General features: G+C 40.6%; 1 protein-coding gene and 1 long non-coding RNA gene across 2 annotated transcripts in view; one reads left to right on the top strand and one right to left on the bottom strand.

Annotated features, from left to right (window-relative positions):
- Positions 1-11344, bottom strand: part of HADH (hydroxyacyl-CoA dehydrogenase) — a 45465-nt gene extending 34121 nt beyond the window's left edge. The window contains exon 1 of the mRNA XM_007999475.3: positions 11112-11344. Within this exon, the coding sequence (XP_007997666.1) occupies positions 11112-11243 (132 nt within the window). The 5' untranslated portion in view covers positions 11244-11344. The remainder of the gene's footprint in view (positions 1-11111) is intronic.
- A 96-nt stretch (positions 11345-11440) lies between these two features.
- Positions 11441-26707, top strand: part of LOC119621455 (uncharacterized) — an 82107-nt gene continuing 66840 nt past the window's right edge. Inside the window, exon 1 of the long non-coding RNA XR_005238010.2 lies at positions 11441-11610. This is a non-coding gene — a long non-coding RNA (uncharacterized lncRNA). The remainder of the gene's footprint in view (positions 11611-26707) is intronic.

Genomic DNA, 26707 nt, shown 5'->3' with positions numbered 1-26707 from the left:
GGCAAGGTATGTAAACTATTAAAACTTTCATCTGTTTCAGATCAAATCCCAGATATGACAGGTAGGCTGTCTGTGCCTTCATTACAATTAGTTGTTCATACCTGTACTTCTTCCACTAGACAGTGGGTTTCTCAAGAGCAGCAATCGCATCTTACTTTTTACCTGCCCAGATGTCTAGCGCAAGGGAGATATTTCATACTCATGAAATGAACACTTGAATGACAGAGCTATTTTTTCATAAGCCTCAATTTGTAAATTATTTTAGAAATAAGTTCTCAAGAAGTCATGACTGGTTTTGTTGCTAGAAACCTTTATGACAAACTTTGTGTAAGCTTCAAGTTACTTTAAAATTATGAGAAATCACATTATTAGTTTGAAAAGGATAGTAAGAAAAAAAAGGAGCTAATAGCCAGAGTCTTTAGTCAATTCCCGAGTGGAAAAAATGCTACAAAAGTCTCTCTCTGTTATTTTGGTGAGCAGATTAACTGCTTTCTAGTACTGGTGGTTGTGATGCTAGGTAAAAGGGGAAATGGAGGGCAGTTGCTATGTGTTGCCCAGTGCAAGATCAATATTCTTTAAGCGGTACCCAGCCCTGTGATTTCACAATGGATGTGAGCTTAATTCACTCCAACATGTGAATGTGTCTTATACCTTTCACCAAAGAGGCTGTACGTAAGGCCAGAGGCATGCCAACCCTGTGTCTGCGCCTGTCTGTGAGGGGCACATGTGTGAATCAGGTCAGAGATGGCCACAGACACACAAGCTCACTGCTCTCCAGTACAGGTTTCTTCTCTATCACAGAAGGGAAACTAAGACACCTAGTTTCTCAACTACTTTAAGAGACTGGCAAAAGCATTTATTGTTTAATCAGGATCATCAGTTTTGAGAGAAAGCAACCCAGAGATCATTCAGTGTGGGACTCTCAAACATTTTAGCCATGAACACCTTTCTCCTTAAGAATGCATATTGAAGGCCAATATGTAAAACAAAGGTCAGAGAAGGAATCTTTGCCAACCTTCTGGGAGCCATTAAGGAGATTAATGAAATCTCTAATGTCCATCACAGTATAATGTTAAAAACCTCTGATCTATTCACATCCATCGGGATGACTATTACTAAAAAAAAAAAGAAAAAGAAAAAAAAGAAAAAAAGGACAAAACAAGTGTTGGCAAGAACATGGAGAAACAGCAACCCCTTGTATATTGCTGATGCACTGTAAAATGGTGCAGCTGCTGGGAAAACAGTACAGCAATTCATCAAAAATCATATACCCCAAAATATTGAAAACAGCCACTTGAACAGATATTTGTACAATCATGTTCAAGCAGCATTATTCACAATAACCAAAAAATGAAAGCAGCTCAAGTGTCCATTGATAGATGAATGGATAAACAAAATGTGGTCTATGCATACAGTGGAATATTACTGAGCTGAAAAAGGAAGGGGATTCTGGCACATGCTACAACATGGATGAACCATGAAGATACTATGCTAAGTGAAATAGGCCTGTCACAAAAGGACAAACATTATATGATTCCACATATATGAAGTAACTAGAATAGTTAAATTCACAGAAAAAAAGCAGAATAGTGGCTGCCAAGGGATGGGAGCAGGGAGAATGGGGAGTTGCTGTTTAATGGGTACAGAGTTTCAATTTTGCAAGATGAAAAGGAATTCTGGAGATGGATAGTGCTGATGATTACACAACAATGTGAATATATAAGGCCACTGAACTGTACCCTTAAAAATGGTTAAGAGGGGCTGGGCATGGTAGCTCAGACCTGTAATCCCAGTACTTTGGGAGGCCAAGGCAGGTGGATCACCTGAGGTCAGGAGTTGGAGACCAGCCTGTCCAACGTGGCAGAATCTTGTCTCTACTAAAAACCAGTAAAATTAGCTGGGTGTGATGGCAGGCACGTGTAATCCCAGCTACTCAGGAGGCTGATGCATGAGAATTGCTTGAACCCGGGAGGCAGAGGTTGCAGTGGGCCAAAAATCATGCCACTGCACTCCAACCTGATGACAGAATGAGACTCCGTCTCAAAAAACAAACAAAAAAAAAAGGTTAAGAGGGTAAAGTTTATGTTATGTGTATTTTACCACAACTGAAACAAAAACAAATCTAAAATTATCCAGGCGTGGTGGCACATGCCTGTAATCGCAGCTACTTGGGAGGCTGGAGCAGGAGAATCACTTGAACTCAGGAGGGTTGAACCCGGAGGTTGCAGTGAGCCGAGATTGTGCCACTGCACTCCAGCCTGGGTGACAGAGTGAGACTCTGTCTCAAAAAAAAAAAAAAAAAAAAAAAAGATGTGTCATACATATAGGCAATAGTGTTCCACCTGAAATGCAATTCTGTGTGAGGTACTTCTGTCTGTGTTGTCTGTGTCACTTACTCCACCAAATTTCCATGGCTCCCCATGACCAAATAAAGCTTAAATTCTACAAATGGCATGCAAGGCCCTTAAAGGACTGGGATTCACCTCCTCTCCAGACACACCACTCATTGTTGCCTCATGCATGACAGTCTTAACACTACCACAAGGCTGGCAGCTCCCTACATCTGCCCCTCAACTCCAGCCCTTCTCTTGGCCTCACCTTCTCCCCAACTTCACCTATTAACCAAGCCTAAGCATCAGCCAGGCGCGGTGGCTCACATCTGTAATCCCAGCACTTTGGAGGCTAAGGCGGGCAGATTATGAGGTCAGGAGTTAGAGACCAGCCTGACCAACATGGTGAAACCCTGTCTCTATTAAAAATACAAAAATTAGCCAAGCATGGTGATGTGCGCCTGTAATCCCAGCTCCTCGGGAGGCTGAGGCAGAAGAATCGCTTGAACCTGGGAGGTGGACACTGCGGTGAGCCAAGATCATGCCTCTGCACTCTAGCCTGGGTGACAGAGTGAGACTCCATCTCAAAACAAAACAAAAGAAAACAAAGAATCATTTCCAGATAGAAAGCCTACTCCCCAAGATCCTCTCAGCCCCAAGCTAGATGTCCCCCATGTGCCCTGTAACATCTCTGCATCTATGTACCACAGCACCTACCAAACTGTGTTATAGTAATCTGAACTCCTCTACTGTAGGCTCTTGACCAAATGTCATTCATCTTTGTACAGAGAACCTAGACCCTGCCTGGCTGTGGCTGGCCCTTAGGGAATGTTGACTGAATAAACACATTTGTTGGTAAAGTCAAGATGAGACCTGGTGGTTCTTTCCACTGCTGTAGCTGATGGCCTCTCCTGATAACGTAAGCTCTTATTTAGAAAAGAACTGCAAAGAAACAAGTAAAATTTGTTCTCCTGAGTTGTGTAGTAACACTCAAGTTACCGCCAACTTTCTGGGATGGAGAAGGCAGTGGAGGAGTGAACCACAAAAAAAACAAAGGCCTTATTTTTCTCCTCTCATAGACATCTGTTATCTTTACAACAAACGAGGAGGACTCTTCCTGACAGTTTAACCTGAGTGATCATAATTTAAATCAACCCACTGAGAACTCATGTTTTATGTTACAGGGACCTACACGCTGGTAAGACCTTGAGGACAAGCAGTCCGCAATGGAAAAATAAAATTATATGAAGGCTATGTCCTCAGCTCCACGACTTTTCTAGGCCTGGTGGAAGGCAGGCTCAGCCAGAGAGGAAGTATTTTTAGACACGGGTGCTTCAGAGTTGTAAAAATAGGCTAAGTGTTTAGCACACTTGTCAAAGCCCCAGAGTACTCTGACCACAGGACCAAGTAAACATGCCAAGCAGAAGCACACTGGATTTATTTATCTTTGTAAATGTATCAAGACTTGAAGCAGCTTTCTCTGAAGCACAACTTGAGTGGTGAGTCTATGAGACTTACATCAGCTGGCGTGGTGACTGGTCTCCCTCCTATCTCCTTCCTCAACAGTTCCACTGGATGTCCCATGTGCCCAGACATTACAAGGAGGGCCACCGTTTTCATCCTCTCTCCGGAAAATCCCAAAGTTATGCAAACCCTACCATATCTGATTTCCGACTTTCTCCAGATCCCCAGAATAAGTAGACTGAGTCAGAGCTCCCTGAGGCCAACTGTGCTTCAGAGGCTGCCGCGCCTTGACAGCAAGGCCTGCCTTTTACGGTTCTCATGATTTGATCCAGAGAAGAAAAAAGTCATAGGTCAGTTGCATCTCTCAGGGCTGGCATTTTTGGGTTTATGCTTGTTTCTGGTTGTGTAATGTCTTGAACTCTGCCATCAGCACAAGTTGTCTTCCCTGACTTCAACAACTAGCAAAAGGTGTTCTGATGAGGATGCCTCCCCGCCCTTTTTTGAGAAGGAGTCTTGCTCTGTTGGCCAGGCTGGTGTGTAGTGGTGTGATCTTGGCTCACTGCATCCTCTGCCTCCCGGGTTCAAGCAATTCTCCCACCACAGCCTCCTGAGTAGCTGGGACTACAGGCATGTGCCACCATGCTTGACTAATTTTTGTATTTGTAGTACAGACTGGGTTTCACTATGTTGGCCAGGCTAGTCTCGAACGCCTGACTTCAAGTGATCTGCTCCCCTCAGCCTCTCAAAGTGATGGGATTACAGGCGTGAGCCACCACGCCTGGCCTGGGTTGTTCTTGAAACGGTTAAATTAATTGGCCAGCCTCCTTTATTAGACTTAAAATTTTACATTTCAAAAAGTATTTCTAAAAAGCACAGAAAGTATGCCCCCATTTTTAGACTAGAATTCTGTTACAGTTTTTTAAAAAAATTCATTAAGTGTGTAGGTTTCATAATAACCCAGATAACCTCTCCCAGACTTCTCACCTCCTACAAATTCTGAAAAGGTAAAGGGATAACCAGTCATGTCAACAGCATCGTTATATTTAAGAATCCCTGCAAGATGTTGCTATGCTGGACACTTTCTGGGTAGAGGAGAGTTATAAATCCAAATGTCTCTCTAGGAAGACTAATATGACAATGTTTGTCATGATGAGTGGGTTTTTTATTTTAGTTTTTGCTGAAAGGACCAATTAAGAGGCTCCCATGACAATTTAGGTTAACACACCTGGTCTAGGAACTGTAAAGGAGAAGGCAGAGGAAAGAGCCCTCCCTGGACAGAAAAGTTACAGAGCCTTTTCTGGTATGAAGACATTGATTGTGATCCCATCTTCAGAGTACATGTGGCTGGAAGAACAACTGCAGCAACAGGAGGAGCAAGCTCTCTGGAAAAAGCTGGAGGGGTAAAAGAGAGGGAACATAATGAACTAGGTCTTAGCAGGGGAGTTTGAGTCTACGATGGGTAGAAGGATGGCAGCACAGCACCCTGATGGGAGACGACCACCAGGTGACTGAGTCCAGAGCCAAGGAGACGTCAACCTGGGATGTACTGATTCCAGAGAGCCACAGAGGATCCTCTGCCATGGATGCCCCACTTCTCCCCACAATATAGCACATGCCAGAGGTGCAGGCAGAACTGAATTCAGCCTTGGGGATTTACAGGCAGCAGAACAAAAGAGAAACTCAAGTTCAGGCCCCGGCTCTGCCTGTAACCATTGACCCCAGGAACCATCTCTGCAGGGGTGATTACTGTAACGGTCACATGAAATTAAAGAAATCAAAATTCTTTGAACAGAATAAAGTGTCACATTTTGTAGAGTGGTTTTAGCTCTACAGAAACCAGTAAATAGTACACTAAGATTATCTTTCTCAACAATCCACATAAATAAGTCTTAACATCTTTAGAATTGTTGGAACTCCCTATACCAAATCTCTTCAGACAGTGAAGACAATCTAAGAGAAATCCTCACTAGATCAGGTCTGAGGGTCTACGTGAAAGCAGCTAATATTTATTGGACAGTTACTATCAAATACACTAATGCTATTCTAGGAACTTGTATATTAGTTCATTTAACTTTCACAACTGTGAGGTGAGTCTCATTATTCCCAGGTAAGTAAAGAGGCAGAGAGGAGTTAAGTGATTCGTCTAAGGTTCCTAAAGGCAGGATAGGAAGGCTAGCATCTAAACCCTGGCAGGGACCTCATAGCCTCTACTTTTGAGCTTAAAATACCACTACCAGAAATAACAACATCATGGATATAACAGGGAGAGCCACAGAGAACAGCCACATTATCTTCCTGTGGTCCCAGTAGAACTAGCGAGTGAGGTGTGTGTGCCTACCACAGATAAGGAAGAAAGAAGGGAGAGGGAAAGAAAGAAGAAACTCAAGGGGTAATGACTAAAGCTCGAGGCAGGACAAGGCAGGAAAACGCCAAAACCTGACTGACTGAAGTGCCATTTCTGCTCTACAAATTGTCCAAACATATCCCATAGCATTATTTTCTGTTGCCTGTCAGCTCTACCTCTTCTACCCTTTAGGAATGACAGTATCTTCAACCTCACCCCAAGTCCAATAACTAATATGCTAATAGAGGGTGGTTCTACATCCCAGTACCTCAACCAAGAGCAGAGAACAGCCCAACAAAGAATTAAACAACTCAGGAAGTGGGGGGAAAACTTCATAAGAAACAGACACATCTCATGCCCTTCAGTAGGAAGGTAACAACTGGGAGTACAAATATTCTTTCCATAAGGAACAGTCAAAAGGAGAGCTTACAGCCAGGTAACTGTGCCGGTCTCCTGTGATCCTGAAACTTCTCCTAGGCGTCTGCACTGCTTTGCAAGCAAACCTCAACAGAGCTGTACTCACAGAAGAGAATAAAGCTAAAAAAAATATGAAACAACTCTGATCACTCTCCTTTTCAGCATCAGAAAATGCAGAGTTGGGGGCAAGGAAAAGAGATGAGAGAACAAATCCAGTGGCTGGGGAGAAGCTTTCAGGTCTATTTGAATCCTTATCGAGCATGGTAGAGGAACACAAAATGCCTGCTACGGAGCAGGCTCTCCCTGCCCTTACTTTGTTTTTAACAGACAAAGAAGCTCTCTCTAGAAAAAAAATATGCACTTTTTGCTTTTTAAAAAGGAGGAAAAACAAAAAAAAAAGCAAGCTTTGGGAGAGAAGAACCTACCCCCACCTCCCTTTAAGATGCAAACTTTCTCACTTCCTCAAAGAAGTGTAGTGCACTAAAAAGAAGGTTGCACCGGAGAGCATGTAAGTGTCTGAAGGGGGACATCTCCAGTGCCCCATTCCCAGGGAGCCCACCAGCTCCTCACAAGTAATCTAATGAAAGCTATGCATCCTCTCTGGGCTCCTCATATGAAAAAATACAATATATGAAGCAAAGTTTAGAAAGGATTCATTACTGGAGAAATGCACACAGCTATTAGCTTTCTTCCTTTCTTTTTTCCTCTTATAAAGCAAAAAAACAACTTGTCCCTCACTCAAGGCTCATTTAATCCTACAAGCTTCTTTGCTGGCCTAAGTATCCAGTGAAGATAAATTAGCAATCAAAACCAAGTCAGAAGTGTATAATAACCAAACACATGAAACAAGTTAACTTTAAATATTAACCTGCAGTCTAAGGGATTTTTTTTTTTTAAATTTAAAACTAACAAAAGAAATGACAGGCAAAGTAGATACTCTCGGAAAACACACATGTACAAATGGCCTGTGCTCTGATCAAATGTAATTAAGCACTGAACGTGTCTTACATTGCTTAATTGCTTGAGAAATGCATTAGGCTCCCACAAAATCTATTTATTTTTCCATCCTGCTGAGCACAAACTGGAACATGTGTTTAAAATGACAAATAAAACTATTAATTATAAGAACTGCACTTTGACTAACATTAAAACTAGGTCAGAAAGTTCAAGAAAATTAAGCTAATGAAAATTAGTAATATAACCTTGATACTGGTTTGTGATTGTACTTTTATGGCTTTACTACAGTTTAACAATAAAATGGGGGGTAAGTAAAAAGTGCTCTCCCTCCTTTCAGAGGTCCCTGAAAAAACATACCCGCTGCTGCATCAGTGGGTATGTGCATTCAAGATTAAGCAAGATGGAACAGGGAATCATGACCAATATTCTCCATCTAAACATTACAGGCCTACCTCAGCAGCTATGATCAGGACGGAAGTGGATATGACGGGAAAAGGGCAAAAGGACAAGGACAACTGCAATGAAGATGATGATTTTATTTATTTATTTATTTATTTTTGAGACAGAGTCTCGCTCTGTTACCCACGCTGGAGTGCAGTGGTACGACCCCGGCTCACTGCAACCTCTGCCTCTCAGGTTCAGGTGACTCTTCCGCCTCAGCCTCCCAAGTAGCTGGGACCACAGGCGCATGCCACCATGCCTGGTTTTTCTGTATTTTTAGTAGAGACGGGGTTTCACCATACTGGCCAGGCTGGTCTTGAACTCCTGACCTCAGGTGATCTGCCTGTCTCAGCCGCCCAAAGTGCTGGGATAGCAGGCTTGAGCCACCATGCCTGGCCGAAGATAATTATTATAAAGGCCGCTAACTTTCTGTGAACTCTTATTATGTGCCAGACCACTGTGTAAGTGCTTGACATATGCTAATTCATTCAATTCTCTCCCTATGGGGCCAGTACTAGTATTAGTACTACTTTAGAGATGAGAAAACCGAGACACAGAGGTAAAGTAACTTTCTCATGTTAATACAGCGTGAGGCAGAGCTAGCATGCGGACCATCCAACTTCCTATATTGAACTGCAGCCCATCTGTACTCAAAACACATCAATTAATTCGTCTCTGGCACTCAATAAGCAAAACAGATTTACTCTATGCCAAAAGCTGTTGGTCAAGGAGCATAAAAAATGAAGCAATACTGCCTAGAACTGCATGCTATAGGGTAGAGTGCAAAACCAGATCAGCTAAACCACTGGAAAGCACTGCTCACAAATGTTTTACAGGATTGGAGCTGTCAACTAAAGTAACTGAGACTTTTCGAAACTGTGTTACATAAGGATGCAACTACTGTTTCTCATGGTCTTCCACTTTATAGATTTCTGGTCTTTATAACCTTTCAGAATGACAATTCCATTATGTGTCCAGCCTATGGCATAAACAGCTTTTTTTCCTTTAAGTTTCAAAAGGCACTCCCTGGTCCAACTATTTAAGAGTTTGACTGACAAGCACAAGCCTGTGTTCTCCATTAATGTCAATCATTTCTCCTAACTCCTTTGTCAGGTGAAAGTTCCAACACCATACCCGTAATTTTAGGTGTTGCCCCTCTGCCTTTTAATGCAACACAACATCCTTTTTTGGTCAATGGTGGATGCAGCATTCAAAGAACTAAGCACCCTGATTTTCTACAAAAGTTGAAGTGACGCTTTCTAATTAGTTTCTCATCCTTTCCACTGCTGTCTTCAAGGACACCAGCCACAAGTTTCTGGACCCATTTCCCACAATGTTCCTGCAGGCTGCTTAAGGCCCTAATATTTTGTTACTAAGATGTTGTCAAAATGTTTTTAAAAAACACAATGTTCTATTCCTGCTCACAACAAATCTCACTCTCACAGCCTTGGGAGATTTTGGTGGAGCCTGGGGACACACACACACTCAAACTAAACTTTCGAGTATAAATGTGTGGCACTTTTAGGTTAAAGGGAGTTACTCCTCCCAGCCCATGTACAACATAGATTATGGGGATACTATAACCTAGCAGTCAGGGGATCCACACAATAAAAACGGCAATGTATGTCCAAAATTATGGTCTCAGAGGAAATGGGAGACTGTAAGAATTCATATAAATAAAACATAACAGGGATATCGATTTTAGAAGAAAATGCAATCAAATAAAAATGTTGCAAAAAACTTGCCAAGGAGAAGAAAATTGAGATATACAATACCTAATAGTAAAAGGTTTTTTTTTGTTTTTGTTTTTAAAAAGCAAGCACGAAAGCGTGGACTTGGCTGGAAACAAGACATTGAAAAAGTAAACTCTCTCATGACTGTAGCCACTGTAGTACTGTCCCCAAGAAAAACTAGATGACTATAACCGCCTTGCCCAACAAACCAAGTTGCAAAGGACTGAAATGCTAAGAATATAATCAGCTAGGATACGAAAACCATGGTTCTCCAATGTGAGCTGAAATGGAATAATTAAAAAAGAAAAAAGTACAAGCATTACAGTAACCAGGTAATCAATTACTCGCACAACTAAGCCTGAACCACAGCTCAGCAGAACAACGGAAAAGTCCTGAAGATGTACAATGCATAAGAGACTTGTTCCGGCTGGGCTCAGAGGCTAACGCCTGTGATCCCAGCACTTCGGGAGGCCAGGCGGGCAAATCACCTGAGGTCAGGACTTCGAGATCAGCCTGACCCACCAGGTGAAACCCTGTCTCTACTAAAAATATAAAATTAGCCGAGCGGGGCGCCTGTAATCCCAGCTACTAGGGAGGCTGAGGCAGGAGAATCGCTTGAACCCGGGAGGCGGAGGTGGCAGTGAGCCGAGATCGCGCCATTGCACTCCAGCCTGGGTTAAAGAGTGAGACTCCGACTCTCAAAAAAAAAAAACAAAAACAAAAAACAAAAAAACAGAGAGAGAGAGAGACTTATTCTGCTGCAGAGCCAAAATCGCAAGCTCAGAACTCTGCACAGCCGGCACTGTTTCAAAGGTCAAAACCAGGACCTCAGCAATCTTCCATTAGATGACTTTACCAAGTGTTACAAAAGTCATGACTATTACTAGTCTTTACAACCCAGGAAGCGAAGGAAAGACCGAGGAGAACCGGGAGGCCGTTTAGGAGAGAAAACTACTTTGACAAAGACTGCACAATTACAGAATAAAAATAAAAAATAACTGATAAAATAAAATTAAAACTGATCGATCGCAGTTCACGTCTTTGGCAGCAAACTCCCGTTTGAGCCGAGCAGGAGCAAACGCGTTATGCCTGAACCTTGTGCACATATAATTCTTCTCTCGCACGGCCCGGTTCCAAAATGCATTCACCGCCACTCTCCGCGGAACCTTCAGCGGGCTCTGGGAGCGGCCAGAATTTTCCAAACGAGGAAACTAAGGATCGGCCCAGAACCCTGAATTTTGAGGGGAGTGAGACTTGGGCCCTCACAGGCCCAGAAGCGAGGTATTTCAACTACACCGGGGAGGGGCGGGGTGAAAACTCCCGGGTGTCGGGCTGGCGCAGGCCCCTCGCGGCCGGTCGCGCCAGCGCTTCCACCTCAGGGTGGGCGGCCATGCGCGTGGGCACGCTGCAGAGAGGGCCGCTCACCTGGGCGATGCCGGCGCCCATCAGCCCGCCGCCGATGACCGTCACGTGCTTGACGATTATCTTCTTGGCCGAGGCCGAGGCGGTGGACGAGGAGGACATGGAACGCATGAACTGCCTGGTGACGAAGGCCATGGTGTGGCAGCGGGGGCGACAGCAACGAGACGCGGGCGGACAAGATGCGCGTGGCGGGTAGCGGCGGAAAGCTAGCCTTTGGGGGTGGGGACCTACGCGGCCCTGCCTCCCGAACTCCCCTGGCGTCACCGTGACGTCACCAGGCGGCGGGGCGGGGCCTTGAGGCCCGCTCCTCCCATTGGCCTGGGCCGTAAAGTCCCAGCGCTGAGCGGGTATACGTGCGCGGGCTCCTCATGTCAGCAGCCGCAGGCCCGAGTGAGTCCGGGCTTGAGACCTGCTGAGCAGCGGGACCTGGCGCCTGGCGTTCTGGTGTGGGGCCGAGAACAGATCCTTCTTCTGAAAAGCCACTGGCCCTTTGTTCAATGAAGTGAGTCGTGCTGACTTTGTAAATGCTATCCTTTGATGACGTGTGCATATTTAGACTCTGAAGAAATATGTGCTGCTTGGCTGTGTTGGTAACGGACCCAAAATGTGCACCTTTGGTTGATGTCACCAAATAATCAACTCGGGATTATTTTAATCCCGTGAACAGTGATTGTTTCCCCTAAAAAGGAAAGAAATTTAAACTGCGAACACCCAAAACAAATGTCTAGTGACCCATGAGTTCCAATGCAAAAATCAGGCTCAGGGAAGGTAAAGGGAGAGTTGACTTTTCGTTACCCATCTTGACATTGGACGTCTATCAGTGTAGTGAACATGTGGACGGTTTAAGGTCATAGAGCAACCTTTGTGGAATAACCAATACTTTTAGAAAGCATAGGAAAGAAATGTCTTGTCAAATAATGGAAGACTTGATAGCAACTTGGCCAGTCTTCTCACTCAGGTGAATACTTTTTAATTACTGTAACTTAGTAATATGGGATTTTTATTAATTTATTTGCTTTATGTTTAAATATTGTTAACAAGAAAAACTTTAAGCAAATTAAGTTTAGCAGAGTTTATCTGAGCGAAGAAACCATGAATCAGGTAGTACCCTGAATCAGTAAAGGTTCAGAGAGCTCCAGCCGGTAACAGTGGGCAAGCAGCGTTTATAGACAGATTTTTTTGCAGCCTGTAACGGGTTAAAAGCTCCGCTGCTGTGATTGGCCAAGACTTGGCCACTTGTTAGAAGAACAGACTCTCAAGTTACATTGCAGTGTATTTACGTATTAAGTATGATTATACTTTGCTAGGTAGGGAGGCAACTTCAGGCCAAATTTAATTTAATAACAGTTTCCTGCTTTGGTTCAGCCTCTCATTTTTAAGAGATTGACCAGAACCTTGTTTTGTCTCAGTATGGAAGTCACAATGTCAAATTAGTTGAGTGATTATACTTTCTTCATGTTGTTATTCTAACTAATAACACCATTTGGTGTACAAAGGGTGGCTGCATAGAGACATTTAAGACTCTTGAGGGGAAACAACACATTAGGGAGACTGTTATGGCCACGAGAAGGAGAATAGCAATAAACTGAGGTACACACCTTAACAGGAGTGTCTGCAAACTGATCGAAATCAAACAATTCAAAGTTCAGGCAATAAAGATAGTTCAAAGTATTTCAGTCCAGTTGGTCATAACCTAATTTAGGGCATTATGGCAATTAAGGACTGTTAGAAATGCTTGTTTCTCGGTTCCTTAAAGAAATAGCACTTGAACATAAGTTCAATTTCTTTAGAAAGGCCATTTTTACTTTCTGCAGAAAGGATACACTCACCAGCAGTTTTGCCATGAGAGTACACGAAACAAAGGAGACAGGGTCATCTATAACCTGGCACGTCCACCTTACTGCTGTGTCTGATTTCCAGTGGCTGGAACGGGACCTCACATTCTGTATTTGTCCCGATTGGCTAGTAACTTACAACTTTTTAAAAGAGGCAAAGGCAGAGGAGAACAAAGGAAGGAGGAATTAACTTGTGGAATGCTGAGAAAGGTAAAAACACTTTCAAATAAGGAGGATCAGGCTACGACCTAATGCTCACTTGGACCAGTATAAGCATGCCAGGGCAAATATTTAGGCTAAATTGTGGGAGCTAAAAACATAAAAGTACATTGATTTCTTTATTACAGCTAACAGATACTTAAGAATGTTAGCGCAGGTCTTTGAATAAATTTTGCTTCTAAGAGAGGTTACTGTTTATTTCTAATGAGATGGAGAGGAAAGTCTTTGAAGAGGACCCTCTACTTTACTTTTTACAAGGACCATAGTTCACTGAATGACCTGATTCAGCCTGATGACCTGATATAAAGAGGTATCCATTTTTGTCGTTAACCTGGCAACACGAGTTATAATAATCTGGAGACCCGCTAAAGAAACATAAAGATTAGAAAAGTTTGAAATAGGCCGGGCGCGGTGGCTCACGCTTGTAATCCCAGCACTTTGGGAGGCCGAGGCGGGCGGATCACAAGGTCAGGAGATCGAGACCATGGTGAAACCCCGTCTCTACTAAAAAATAGAAAAAAATTAGCCAGGCGCAGTGGCGGGCGCCTGTAGTCCCAGCTACTCGGGAGGCTGAGGTAGGAGAATGGCGTGAACCCGGGAGGCGGAGCTTGCAGTGAGCCGAGATTGCGCCACTGCACTCCAGCCTGGGCGACAGAGCGAGACTCCGTCTCAAAAAAAAAAAAAAAAAAAGAAAAGTTTGAAATAGCCTAGCTTGTCTTTCACTACCCAGGATGCCTGCAAACCAACTATAAGCTGCTCCCATAAATGTATCATGTGTTCCTTTCCCCTGAGAAGTTTCCTTAATATATTCAGCGGCAGTGTCTAGAGAAACAGCAGTATCTGCCACCTTTTAAATTAAGGTTTCTGTAGCAGTAAAACTAAAGGAGAAATAAGTGCAACATTCAGTTTTATTCAGCACCATACAAAAGCCCCCAGCACAAGCAAAGAGGGGATCCAAAGCTGTGTAATGTTCCATGAAGTTTGTTTGTTGAACACAAATGTTTTCATCCACTGAAAACATTTAAGTAACTTCTACCCTCTGAACCCCTGGGAAATCTGACTGGCTGCAAATTCAAGATTTTTGCCAATTGACAGATTAGTTTCAAATTCCATACAACAGGCACTCTGCTAATGCCAAGAGTAAGTTTCAGCAACTCCATTGGAACCTCTCCTCAGTAGAAACTAACTTATCTTCATCTATTTTTAGGTTGGTGGTAACTTTGGTTATTGACTGCTTTAACCTCTGATTATGGAAGGTATTATGGGAACTTTCATGGAAAGCTCTTTGGATGTAGGAGCGAGCCAGGCCAAATAGCAAGATCTGAACCAGTGGGGAAACAACAGAGTAAGCAGATTATCCACCAACCCAATATAGGCCCTTGGAAGCTTGAAAAGAGGGCCATTTAGTGGTGTTTGAGCAGAGGTCAGTTAAGTTTGTCCACCCGTAAGTTGGCATAGCTCCTGAACAAAGTCCAGTGGTAAACTTACTCTTCTGTGGTCCCTGTATAGCATGTTGTAAGAGTGCAAACCACTAGATCTAGTAAAAAGACTTTCCTAGATTTAAACCAGTGACATCATACAAGCAATTATTCATACCCACGTAGGTAGTCCCCGGCATCTTGAGTATGCAATGCCTGGAAGCACCAGATAACTTTTGCAGGCATCACTCTGATCTTTTTTTTTTTTTTTTTTTTTTTTTTTTACTTTTATTGACAATCGGCACATAGTAATTGTACGTATTTATGGAGATGACTCAATGCATGTATATATTGAACAATGATCAAATTGGGGTAATTATTAAATAATATACCTATCACTTTAAACATTTATCATTTCTTTTTGGGGATAACATTCAAAATTATCTCTTCTAGCTATCTTGAAATATACAATACATTATTATTAGCTGTAGTCATTCTACTGTGTAGTGGAATAGCAGCTTTTATTCTTCCTAACTGTAACTTTGTACCCATTGACCAATCCCCTCCATCCAGATGTTCTACATTTGGTGACAGTTCAGTTATTAACTGGAAAGATCAAGATACTATTTTCAGCAAGTGTAGGAAGGCAAGTAGCAGTGATGTGTAGCATATCAAGGATGACTTTCCTCTCTTTCCTTGGGGTTGCAGGGTGACTCTCTTTAGGAACACAAAGAGCCATTAGTGTTAATGAAATTGTTTCCAGATTTTTGGGCATTAGCTCATAAACCCAACAGTTACTTTGGTTTCTTAGAGACCATAAGACTTTGCCAAAGTCATCCACAGAGCGTGGTCCCAAGTTGACAAGGAAATTCAGTTATTTCTGTTGCATACAACATTTTGAGATAACAACTGGAATTATGATTAATAGCCTTATACCAGGACTATTAGATTTCTATTAATTTCTTACAAGTTCTGAAATACATATTAATAACATATCCATACATATATAATTCTAAAAAGGTCTAGCATTATTTAGGGTTTTCCTAAAGAAAGGGAAGGAATTTGTATTGCAGGAAATAGAAAAAAAAGGGAAAAAAAGATAAGCCTTTCATGATAGCAAAGAACTCTTGATCTGCAATATTAGGAAAGCTGTCTATATGTAGGATACCATGTGCTTCTAGGGAAAAACTTCCCCAGTCAGCTTTATTTCAAGGTCTCCAACAGGTATACAGTTCCAGAAGTCTACAGGAGCTCTTTTGTGTTGAGAAATGCAGATCCAAGATTCAAGGCCTTGGAGTTTGCTGCAGAGAAGAACTTGGTATGGTCCCTTTCAACTGAGTTCAAGTACTGTCTTTCTCTGGGGTTATTTCCAAAAGACTCCCACCTCCAGGTTTTATATTATGAAACAGTTGGTTGTCATCAGTTGGTGAGTCACGAAGGACTTCTTTCACTTAGTAAAAATATCCTTTTCAGAATGCATTCAAGCCTTGCACTATTAAGTCATGTCAGGGTTTGTAAGAGTGGAAGATACATGAGACTTTATTATTAGGAGCATAAGCCTTCCAGTAACTATTTTATGAGGGGTCAATTTATGTTTTCCAGTGGGAATGGATCTTATTGCCATCAATCAGTAATACCTTTGACCAAGGGAATCCAATCAATTCAGTTAGCTTTTCCTATGCTATTGTGTTTATAATACCTGTTTAACTGTTTTACAACTTTTCTGGTGAATTGCATACCTCTGTTGCTGGAAATTTCTCCAGCAATGCCCCATAAGGGAAACACATTTTCCGATAACCTTTTAGCTATTGTTATATCATTGGCCTCCCTGCATTGGAAATCTTCTGTACAACCAGAAAACATGCATTTAAAGTGGAAATTGAATGAAAGCCATTTGTAAGTGTTCAGGAAATGTATCACCTAAAGTTTTTATTGTCTTACCACAATTATGGGTTTGACAAACCAAACATTGGTTATAAACTATTTTAGCAATTTGGTAAGTCACCCCACCAATCTTTTTTCATAATGTAAATCATTTTATCTCCTCCATAATAATCATGGAGTGCAGAGCTTTTAATATTGGAAGATTTAAGACTCCAGGAGAACCAGGCAGCCATCCAGGTTCTTCATGTGTCCAGGCTTAACACTGGATTTACATTTTCCTAAGTACCAACTTTGTTTCTCCAATTCAGGTGCTTATAGCACTGTTTATTGAATAGGTTTTATCAAATGTAATTTGACTTGGATCAATATTATAGAGTTCATTCAAGTTGTATATCTTAATTATTTCAGTACTGACTTAATTAGCATGAAATTCTGCCCAAGTCATTTCCTTTGTATTATCTTTTATTCTGTGTGACATTAGGTTAGCAGTTTTATGAATCAGTCCATTTCTTCATTAGAGTCCCGGGAATTCTTACCCAATCCAATGGTATGATTTTAAAGTTATAAGAAACCTGCACTTCTCAGAGTTCTTTCTATAAATCTCCTTGAAGATGAACATTTTAGGCTTATGGTTTCTCAGGAAAGTATCAGAGTAAACAATTAACTATCTGTGAAGACTTAAAATGGCCACGACTTTAAAGATCTGGTAAGGGTTTATTACAATAATGACACAATTGACAAGGAAACTCAGTTACTTCTGTTGTATTCAACACTTTAAGACAATAACTAGAATTATGACTGATAGCTTTATAGCAGGACTATTAGATTTCTATGAATTTTACTCAATTTCTAAATACATATTAATAGCACATTCATACAAATATAGTTCAAAAAATTTAGTATTTATTATTTTATAATCCTTCCCATATAATTTAACATATCAGATCAGACCAATTAGTTTAATATGTCTCTTTCTATAATGAGAGATGTCCGTTTGAGATATTCTGAAGGCCCATATGGAAAATCTCAAAGTTAATTCAATTTCAAGAAAAGACTTAATTTAGAATTTTACTTTGGAAAGTTTAGTAAAAATATCAAAGGTTTAAAACATTTGATCAAAAGAGGATCACAGGTCACTGTGAACAATAGTCATTCATTTAATCAAAGTGATAATTTAAAGACTTCAAAGGCAAATACAGAAAGTTACATAGTTGTAACTTACATTTTTTAATAAAGGGGACTCAGTTTTCATAAGTGATCAAAAACCTAATTAAGGCAACATAATGCACAGGAAATTATCTTGGTAAAATACAGAATCTTTGCTTCCTAGGCAAATTATATAAAAAGTAAAGAAAAACTTTTCATAATTTCCTATCAAGAGCAGGCCAACAGTTCAAGAAAACCTTATTGTTTTAACAGAGAGGACTACATTCTAGTTTTGCATCAGTATACTTTTGATATTGATGCTCAACTTTTGGAGAAACTCATAAATAATTTTCTTCTAATATTAGCCAGCTTAATCACACATGAAATTCCATTCATAAGATTCATCTTCCAGAAAACTTCTACAACTTCCTTATCTGTTCAGTTTTTTTCCTACGCTTTTCCTTTTCACATTTGAAACAACCAGTCATTCTATTTGAAGACAAAAGTTACTCATTTTTTGCCTTAATGAAAAAATTCTCATACCTTATAACTTTTTCTTACCCAACGTACATCTTAACTTCCTGATATACTTGCATATAGAGTTTTTCTCTATTTCTAATAATTTTATATATTAAATAAAATATATTAATTACTTTTTTTTTGAGATGGAGTCTCGCTCTGTCACCCAGGCTTAAGTGCAGTGGCACAATCGTGGCTCATTGCAACCTCCGCCTCCCAGGTTCAAGTGATTCTCCTGCCTCAGGCTCCCGAGTAGCTGGGACGATGGGGTTTCACCATATTGACTAGGCTGGTCTCGAACTCCTGACCTTGTGATCCTCCTGCCTTGGCCTCCCAAAGTTCTGGGATTACAGGCATGAGCCACTGTGCCTGGCCAATTAGAATTCTTAATCCTTAGTGACCTTAATTGCCACTGAACACTACAAAGCAAGCAATTGTGAACTGTCACATCACCTATGGAACTGCCTCATCACTCATCTGTACCTTGGCAAATTTATCAATCATTACCTCTAGAAGCATATACTTTCTTATAGTACAATTTGTCAGTGTTGCCCAGAACATGTTTGTAACATTACAAATATCTTTAGTGTATCAGTAATAAGAAACTAGAGGAGACAAAATTTCAACTCTAGCCTCTTAGTTTTTCTTTTTTCATGGCTAGGCCTGAGAATTAAATTGTGATTTGTACAGATTTCCCTCAACTTCAGTTTTCCATCTTGATAAGAATGTTAAGACCTTCTAGTATAGGAAGGACTCCTTTACATGGGAACTTTATCTTATATCTATTTAACTCACTTATTTTTCACAATTATGCATAGATTGCTTTATAAAGATGAGATAGTAAGCAGCTAGTCATTATATCATCTAAGTTATTTCTCTTGCTGACATATTTTGTAATATTGAGGTAGCATAAGTTTATTTTACCAGTGAACCTAGGTAGGAAAAGTTATGTGCCGGTATTATATTTAATGCTGAAAATTCTGAAGACATGACTGTTTTAATGGAATTAATAATATTCTTATTTACCAAGCTCACCCAAGTGAGCATTTGAGTTAGTTGTTAATTTTCTGAGAGAATACTTCATTTATATTAGTGCTTATTTTTGAAAGAGCCAAATAAATAGAGCTCGTTTCAATTTAATTTGGCAATATCATAAGGAGATACAAAAATATCACACATATGTGTCATACATACAGATCTGTCCATAAACATATAAACAGACACAGATCTTAAATAGCTTTTGTTTAAAATTTTTAGCCATTTGCCAAGCACAATAAGATAAAACTCAATAATTTATTAAAAAATATCTGAACCAAAATTGTTTTCCTGGCCAATAGCATAAGATTTCCTGCCCCCGTGGGTAAAGCTTTTAAATAATATTTGTGAAAAAGATACTTAACATTTTTTTCATTTGTTTTCTGTAAGGAACCTGATAAAGAGGCAATCTTTGCTTTATTTAATACTTTAGATGCCTGTATATACCAATTTAAAAATGTATCCCATTGCTTTATGACATTTTGGATTCTTTTGTTTTTTATGCTCCTGCAAATGAACAATTTTATATATGTTAAAATTTCCCCATTGTAACAACTATAATTCTAAGTTGTTCTAGTAAGGGACATTTTTTCAAAAACACACAGGTTCTGGGCCCAGCCCATAATTTTTGTGTATAAAGTTAGCTGGTGTACCAAAAAGTGAAGTCCCAGATTCTTGGAAGTCCAGAGTTGTTTTTTTTTTTTTTTTTTTGAGAGGGAGTTTCACACTCACCCAGGCTGGAGTGCAGTGGCACAATCTAGGCTCACTGCAACCCCTGCCTTCTGGGTTCAAGTGATTCTCCCGCCTCAGCCTCCCAAGTAGCTGGGATTACAGGCACCTACCAACACGCCTGGATAATTTTTATATTTTTAGTAGAGGTATGGTTTCGCCATATTGGCCATGCTGGTCTCGAACTCCTAACCTCAGGTGATCCACACGCCTCAGCCTCCCAAAGTGCTGGGATTATAGGCATGAGTGCCTGGCTGGAATCCCTGACGTTTTTTAAATTTGGAGAAACCCATTTTCAAAAGATACTGACCTCAAGCCTCTGACTGGATCCAATCCAGTTACTTAGATCCAATCAGATCCCAGACCCAGTCCAGTAAAATTGCTCAAATAAAGTCAGAAAGGTCAAAACAAAAATTCATAGAGCTTGAATTTAAGAGAGAACCCTGCCATGATCCCAGTTGGTGTGAGAGATGAGTGGGCAAATGATCCCTGGTGAGTACCTTCACTTGGCCATATGGTACTCCTTTGTGTCCCTGGAGGTCTGCTTTGGGTCCCACTTCTGACACCAATCTACTAGAATAAATGCTTTAGACAAATTAAATTTAGTAGAGTTTATTTGAGCAAAGAAACAGTTCATGAATTGGGTAGCACCTTGAACCAGTAGCAGTTCAGAGAGCTTCACTCAGCAACAGTGGATAGGCAGTATTTATAGACAGAAAAAGAAAGTGACGTATAGAAATAGCCTGATTCATTACAACTCTTTATCTGTCTTATTTTGTCATGGTCTGAGCAGTTGCAGCCTGTAATTGGCTGAAATCTCAGGTGCTATGATTGGCTGAGACCTAGCTACTTGTTACAAGAATATACTCAAATTAGATTGTAGTTTATTTACATATTAAGATAGGTTACAGTTTGCTATGTATGGAGAGAACTTTAGGCCACATTTAATTTAACAATGTATAATAAAGACCCACAAACATCAAACAAGTCCTCCCCCTACTAGAAGTAACTGTCATAGTAGATCCTGTGTTCACTTTTTTTTTTTTTTTGCTTTGATCTCATCTTTATATCTAATTCTGTAAACAATATCAGAAAGCACTGTTGTTGAGCACCTTGTTAGGCTTGGGAGATCACTACTGGCTGAAGAGAAAGTGTTAGGTTCAAATAATAAAATCTATTAAGTGCTAGATGGTAGCAAATGCAAAAACCTATAGGGTATAAATGAAAAAGGAAGATTGCATAGACGAACCTAGTAACTTGAAGCATGAGTCAATTTATGAAGAAAAGAGAATTTGCTTCAGAGGAAGCAACAAATTCAAAGGCAGAAGCATTAGAAATTAATGCAACAGGAAAAGGGGGTAAGGAATTAGGTATAGTTAGAGATGAAGCTAGGATGATAGATTGGGAGGATGATTAGGTGAGTTTTTAGTCCTCATTTACAACTTGTATCTAATCTGAGGCTGAACATAGTCTAATTACAGTGTTGTCATATATTTTTTAATGAAATTTGTGAGTAATGGACAGCAGTGATGCCTCAGTATGGTACATTTTCAGATCTGTAATTCTTTTCCTTGGGAAAGAAAGAATGGCCACTTGTCTTAGTCTATTTGGGATGCTATAACAAAATACCACTAGTTTGGTGGGTTATAAACAATAGAAATTTATTTCTCACAATTCTGGAGGCTTGGAAGGCCAAGATTAAGGCACCAGCAGATTCATCCTACTTCCTGGTTTACAGATGACTCCTTCTCATATTAACCTCACATGGTAGAAGGGGCAAGGGAGCCAGCTCTCTGAGGTCTCTTTTATAAGGTCACTAATCCCATTCATGAGAGCCTGCCCTCATGACCTAATCACCTCCTGAGGCTCACCTCCAAATATCTTCACATTAGGATTCAACATATGAATTTTGAAAGGACACAAACATTCAGTCCACAATACCGCTGCAGTATTTTTTTTTTTTTTAAACAATTCTCAAATGTGAGGTACCTATAGTATATAAAGATGTGATATGGCCAGGTGCAGTGGCTCATGCCTATAATCCCAGCACTTTGAGACAAGGTGGACATATCACTTAAGCCCAGGAGTTTGAGACCAGCCTGGGCAACATGGTAAAACCCTGTTTCTACAAAAAAAAAAAAAAAAAAAAAAAATTAGCTGGACATGGTGGTACTTGCCTGTAGTCCCAGCTACTAGGGAGGGTAAGGTGGGAGGATCACCTGAGTCCAGCAAGATCAAGGCAACAGTCAGCCATGATCATGCCACTATACTCCAGCCTGGGTGATAGAGTGAGACCCTGTCTCAAACAAAACAAAACAAAACAAAACAAAACAAAAAGTGATGTAAAGAAGGGAGCACTGTAGCCAGAATTCAGTGTCCTGGCATAGTCACTAGTGTGCCATATGACCTTCTACAAACACTTACCCTCCCTTGGCTCCAATGTCCTCATCTCTCAAAAGAAATGGTTGGACATGAAGTTCTTGCCCATGCCTATGTCCTGAATGGTATTACCTAGGTTTTCTTCTAGGGTTTTTATGGTTTTAGGTCTAACATTTAAGTCTCTAATCCATTTTGAATTAATTTTCATATAAGGTGTAAGGAAAGGATCCAGTTTCAGCTTTCTACTTATGGCTAGCCAATTTTCCCAGCACCATTTATTAAATAGGAAATCCTTTCCCTATTTCTTGTTTTTGTCAGCTTTGTCAAAGATCAGATGGCTGTAGATGTGTGGTATTATTTCTGATGGCTCTGTTCTGTTCCATTGGTCTATATCTCTGTTTTGGTACCAGTACCATGCTGTTTTGGTTACTGTAGCCTTGTAGTACAGTTTGAAGTCAGATAGCCTGATGCCTCCAGCTTTGTTCTTTTGGCTTAGGATTGTCTTGGCAATGTAGGGTCTTTTTTGGTTCCATATGAACTTTAAAGCAGTTTTTTCCAATTCTGTGAAGAAAGTCATTGGTGGCTTAATGGGGATGGCATTGAATCTATAGATTACCATGACCAAAACACCAAAAGCAATGGCAACAAAAGCCATAATTGACAAATGGGATCTAATTAAACTAAAGAGCTTCTGCACAGCAAAAGAAACTACCGTCAGAGTGAACAGGCAACCTACAGAATGGGAGAAAATTTTTGCGATCTACTCATCTGACAAAGGGCTAATATCCAGAACCTACAAAGAACTCAAACAAATTTACGAGAAAAAAACAAACAACCCCATTGAAATGTGGGCAAAGGATATGAATAGACATTTCTCAAAAGAAGACATGCAGACAGTCAATAGGCACATGAAAAAATGCTCATCATCACTGGCCATCAGAGAAATGCAAATCAAAACCACAATGAGATACCATCTCACACCAGTTAGAATGGCAATCATTAAAAAGTCAGGAAACCACAGGTGCTGGAGAGGATGTGGAGAAATAGGAACACTTTTACACTGTTGGTGGGATTGTAAACTGGTTCAACCACTGTGGAAAACAGTATGGCGATTCCTCAAGGATCTAGAACTAGAAATACCATATGACCCAGCCATCCCATTACTGGGTATATACCCAAAGGATTATAAATCATGCTACTATAAAGACACATGCACACGTATGTTTATTGCGGCACTATCCACAATAGCAAAGACTTGGAATCAACCCAAATGTTCATCAGTGACAGACTGGATTAAGAAAATATGGCACATATACACCATGGAATACTATGCAGCCATAAAAAAGGATGAGTTTGTGTCCTTTGTAGGGACATGGATGCAGCTGGAAACCATCATTCTCAGCAAAATATCGCAAGAACAGAAAACCAAACACCTCATGTTCTCACTCATAGGTGGGAACTGAACAGTGAGATCACTTGGACTCTGGAAGGGGAACATCACACACCGCGGCCTATTATGAGGTGGGGGAAGGGGGGAGGGATGGCATTGGGAGTTATACCTGATGTAAATGACGAGTTGATGGGTGCTGACGAGTTGATGGGTGCAGCACACCAACATGGCACAAGTATACATATGTAACAAACCTGCACGTTGTGCACATGTGCCCTAGAACTTTAATAATAAAAAAAAAATAATGAAGCCATGCATCTCTCCAATTTGCCAGCAATGTTTGAAATTTCCGTGCTTAACCTAATGGGTTAATTGGATCACTCTGCCATCATTGCTTCCATTCAAAGGAGTATTTTGCACAGCATAAAAACAAATTAATTTGTATCCAAATAATTTGACATAAATTGTAGGCCTCTCAAACTCAATTTCCTTCTGGATAAAACAGGCCTAGATTCAGTATCCACATTTGTTGCAAGAATAAAATAAAAATATGTTTATTAAAAAAAAAAAGAAATGGTTGGACAAACAGCGTTCCAGCTGTTTTCCCCTAAGAGTCTAACACCACTTATGATCTTCTAAAGTGGGAGGGCCACCACTGCCCTTCCCCCTGCCTAGTGTTGTTCAGATGACAGTTACAATAGAATCATTCTTCTTTTGCCAGAAGTGCAAATTGTTTCCCAAATGTGGCCTTGGGCTTTCAGGAGCCCAGTAGTGACTTCTGTGGTCCCTGATTTGCATCCTCACCCTGTTATTGGGGTTATGCTTCATTTCTCTCTGTGGAAAGAGTGAAGTATTGTGAAGTATGACCCTCGTCACCAAACCAACTCAGAGACAGCAAGTGCTTTGGCAAAGGAAAGGGCTGGCACAGAGAACAGAGTAAGTAATAACTGCTTTTATTTGTCCTATAAATGGATAATTATAGTACTTAAAAAATAAACATCAAAGAAGCATTATCTAACAACATACATGATGGTGGGCTGTGAGTGCAGCAGAAGTAGTGTGTAAAGTAGGTCTTCTCCAACAGAACAGTGGTGGGCAAAAAATATCAATGGTTTTCTAGTCTTCAAGCTTTATGAAGCAGGCAGGCGGAGAGAGCTGAGCTGACACAGTACTTACACTGTCAGGTGATAGACACATCGACCCAAGTACAGGATTTTTTTGGTTTGTTTGTTTGTTTTTGAGACGGAGTCCTGCTCTGTCGCCCAAGCTGGAGTGCAGTGGCGCAATCTCAGCTCACTGCAAGCTCTGCCTCCTGGGTTCACGCCATTCTCCTGCCTCAGCCGCTGGAGTAGCTGGGACTACAGGTGCTCACCACCACGCCCGGCTAATTTTTTGTATTTTTAGTAGACACGGGATTTCACCGTTTTGACCAGGATGGTCTTGATTTCTTAACCTTGTGATCCACCCGCCTCGGCCTCCCAAAGTGCTGGGATTACAGGTATGAGCCACCGTGCCCAGCCCCAAGCACAGGATTTTTTAACAGCCAGGAAGGAGCATTTGGGGTTGGGATTCATTAAGTTGGGATTTTCCTTCTATTTGTGGGAAATTAATAATTTCTGGCTTACTGGATAAAAAGTGAAAAATTAATGCTGCCTCTTCTCTTTTATTGAGCAATTTAAAAATTTCATATGGCAGAAAACCAGAGGCCGTGGCTGCTCAGGGTGGCATGAGAGCAGAGTCTAGAAAGTTCAATCAAAAGCTTACCTACTGCAAAATTAAAAATGGGTGACATTACCACTCTCATCTGCAGAGTTTTCAAGGAAATAATCATATGATTTGTGTAATTAAGACATAATTAGTTCAGAAGGGAATGATCATGATCATGTGTTTGTATGGAAACTGAAACATGCTCTCAGGATGACTTATAAGACACATAAAGTAAAATCTCTAATAATACTGAATAATTTATCAAATAATTCTGTGCTCTTGAGCTTTTAGAAAAAAATTTATCCTGGCAGACTTTAAATATCTTAGTTTTTCTCATCATGCTAGCAGTTGTTGTAATACCAGCTACTTTCTACCTCCATTTTCTCCTCCACTTAGAAAACCTTTATTCCACTTACAGAGCATTATGGCCTTCCCAAATAACGAGTTGAAATTAAAGTCTATAGAGTGTGAAGCATAGGATTCCTGGGATCAAAGTAGTCAAAACACATGCAAAACAAACATTTGTATAAAATGCTGCCTTTGGAAAAAAGAAAGTGATGTGTAGTACAGCTTATGCAATCTTGATTCAGAGGTTTAGGCATATTCTGCAATCTGGGTGAGAGTTTATTTGGACTCTTTTGCTAAGGAGATGAAATGTTCATTCCACCTGAAACACAGATTTTCCACACAGAGGGTAATAATAGCCTATTTTACCGTAAGTGTTAGTGGCTCTGGGGATTCATTGAGTATAGGTCAGGATTCTTTTTCTATTCTATGGGAAGGGAAAGATTTCTGAATTTTGAGAATGAACTATTTTTCTAACCTCAGGGCAGTCTCCAGAATGCTTGCATGAGATCATAAGACTCACTAAGTGGGACAATGAGAACCATGCAGTACACATTCACTACTACCCAAGGGGGAAACCACCTACAGAATGTGTCCTTTCACATAAATTACACCTTCTGATTTGTTTTCTTAGGATTTCCAGGTATAAAGTTTTATACAATGAAAACTAACCATTCACCAGCTTTAAAAACAATGATAATGATGGCCATCCCTTTGAGCAATTTTTATATACCATTCAGTTAGGTTAAGTGGTTTTGCATGTAATATCAGCATTTATTGAGCCCATTATTATTTTTATACCATTCTGGGTACTTCATGTGAATTCATTCATTAAATTCTCACAATAAGGCTATGTGGTAGGTACCCATCTTTTACAGGTAAGAACATTGAGACCCAGAAAGGTTCAGAAACTTAGCCAAGGCCACATGGCTAATGAATGGCACTGGCAGACTTCAAATTCAGGACTGTTTTCAGGGGTTGTGTTCTTGACTA

Source organism: Chlorocebus sabaeus, chromosome 7 (assembly GCF_047675955.1).
Source record: "Chlorocebus sabaeus isolate Y175 chromosome 7, mChlSab1.0.hap1, whole genome shotgun sequence".
Taxonomy (NCBI): domain Eukaryota; kingdom Metazoa; phylum Chordata; class Mammalia; order Primates; family Cercopithecidae; genus Chlorocebus; species Chlorocebus sabaeus.
The sequence above is the reverse complement of the archived record's forward strand: the minus strand, read 5'-3'. Positions and strand labels throughout refer to the sequence as shown.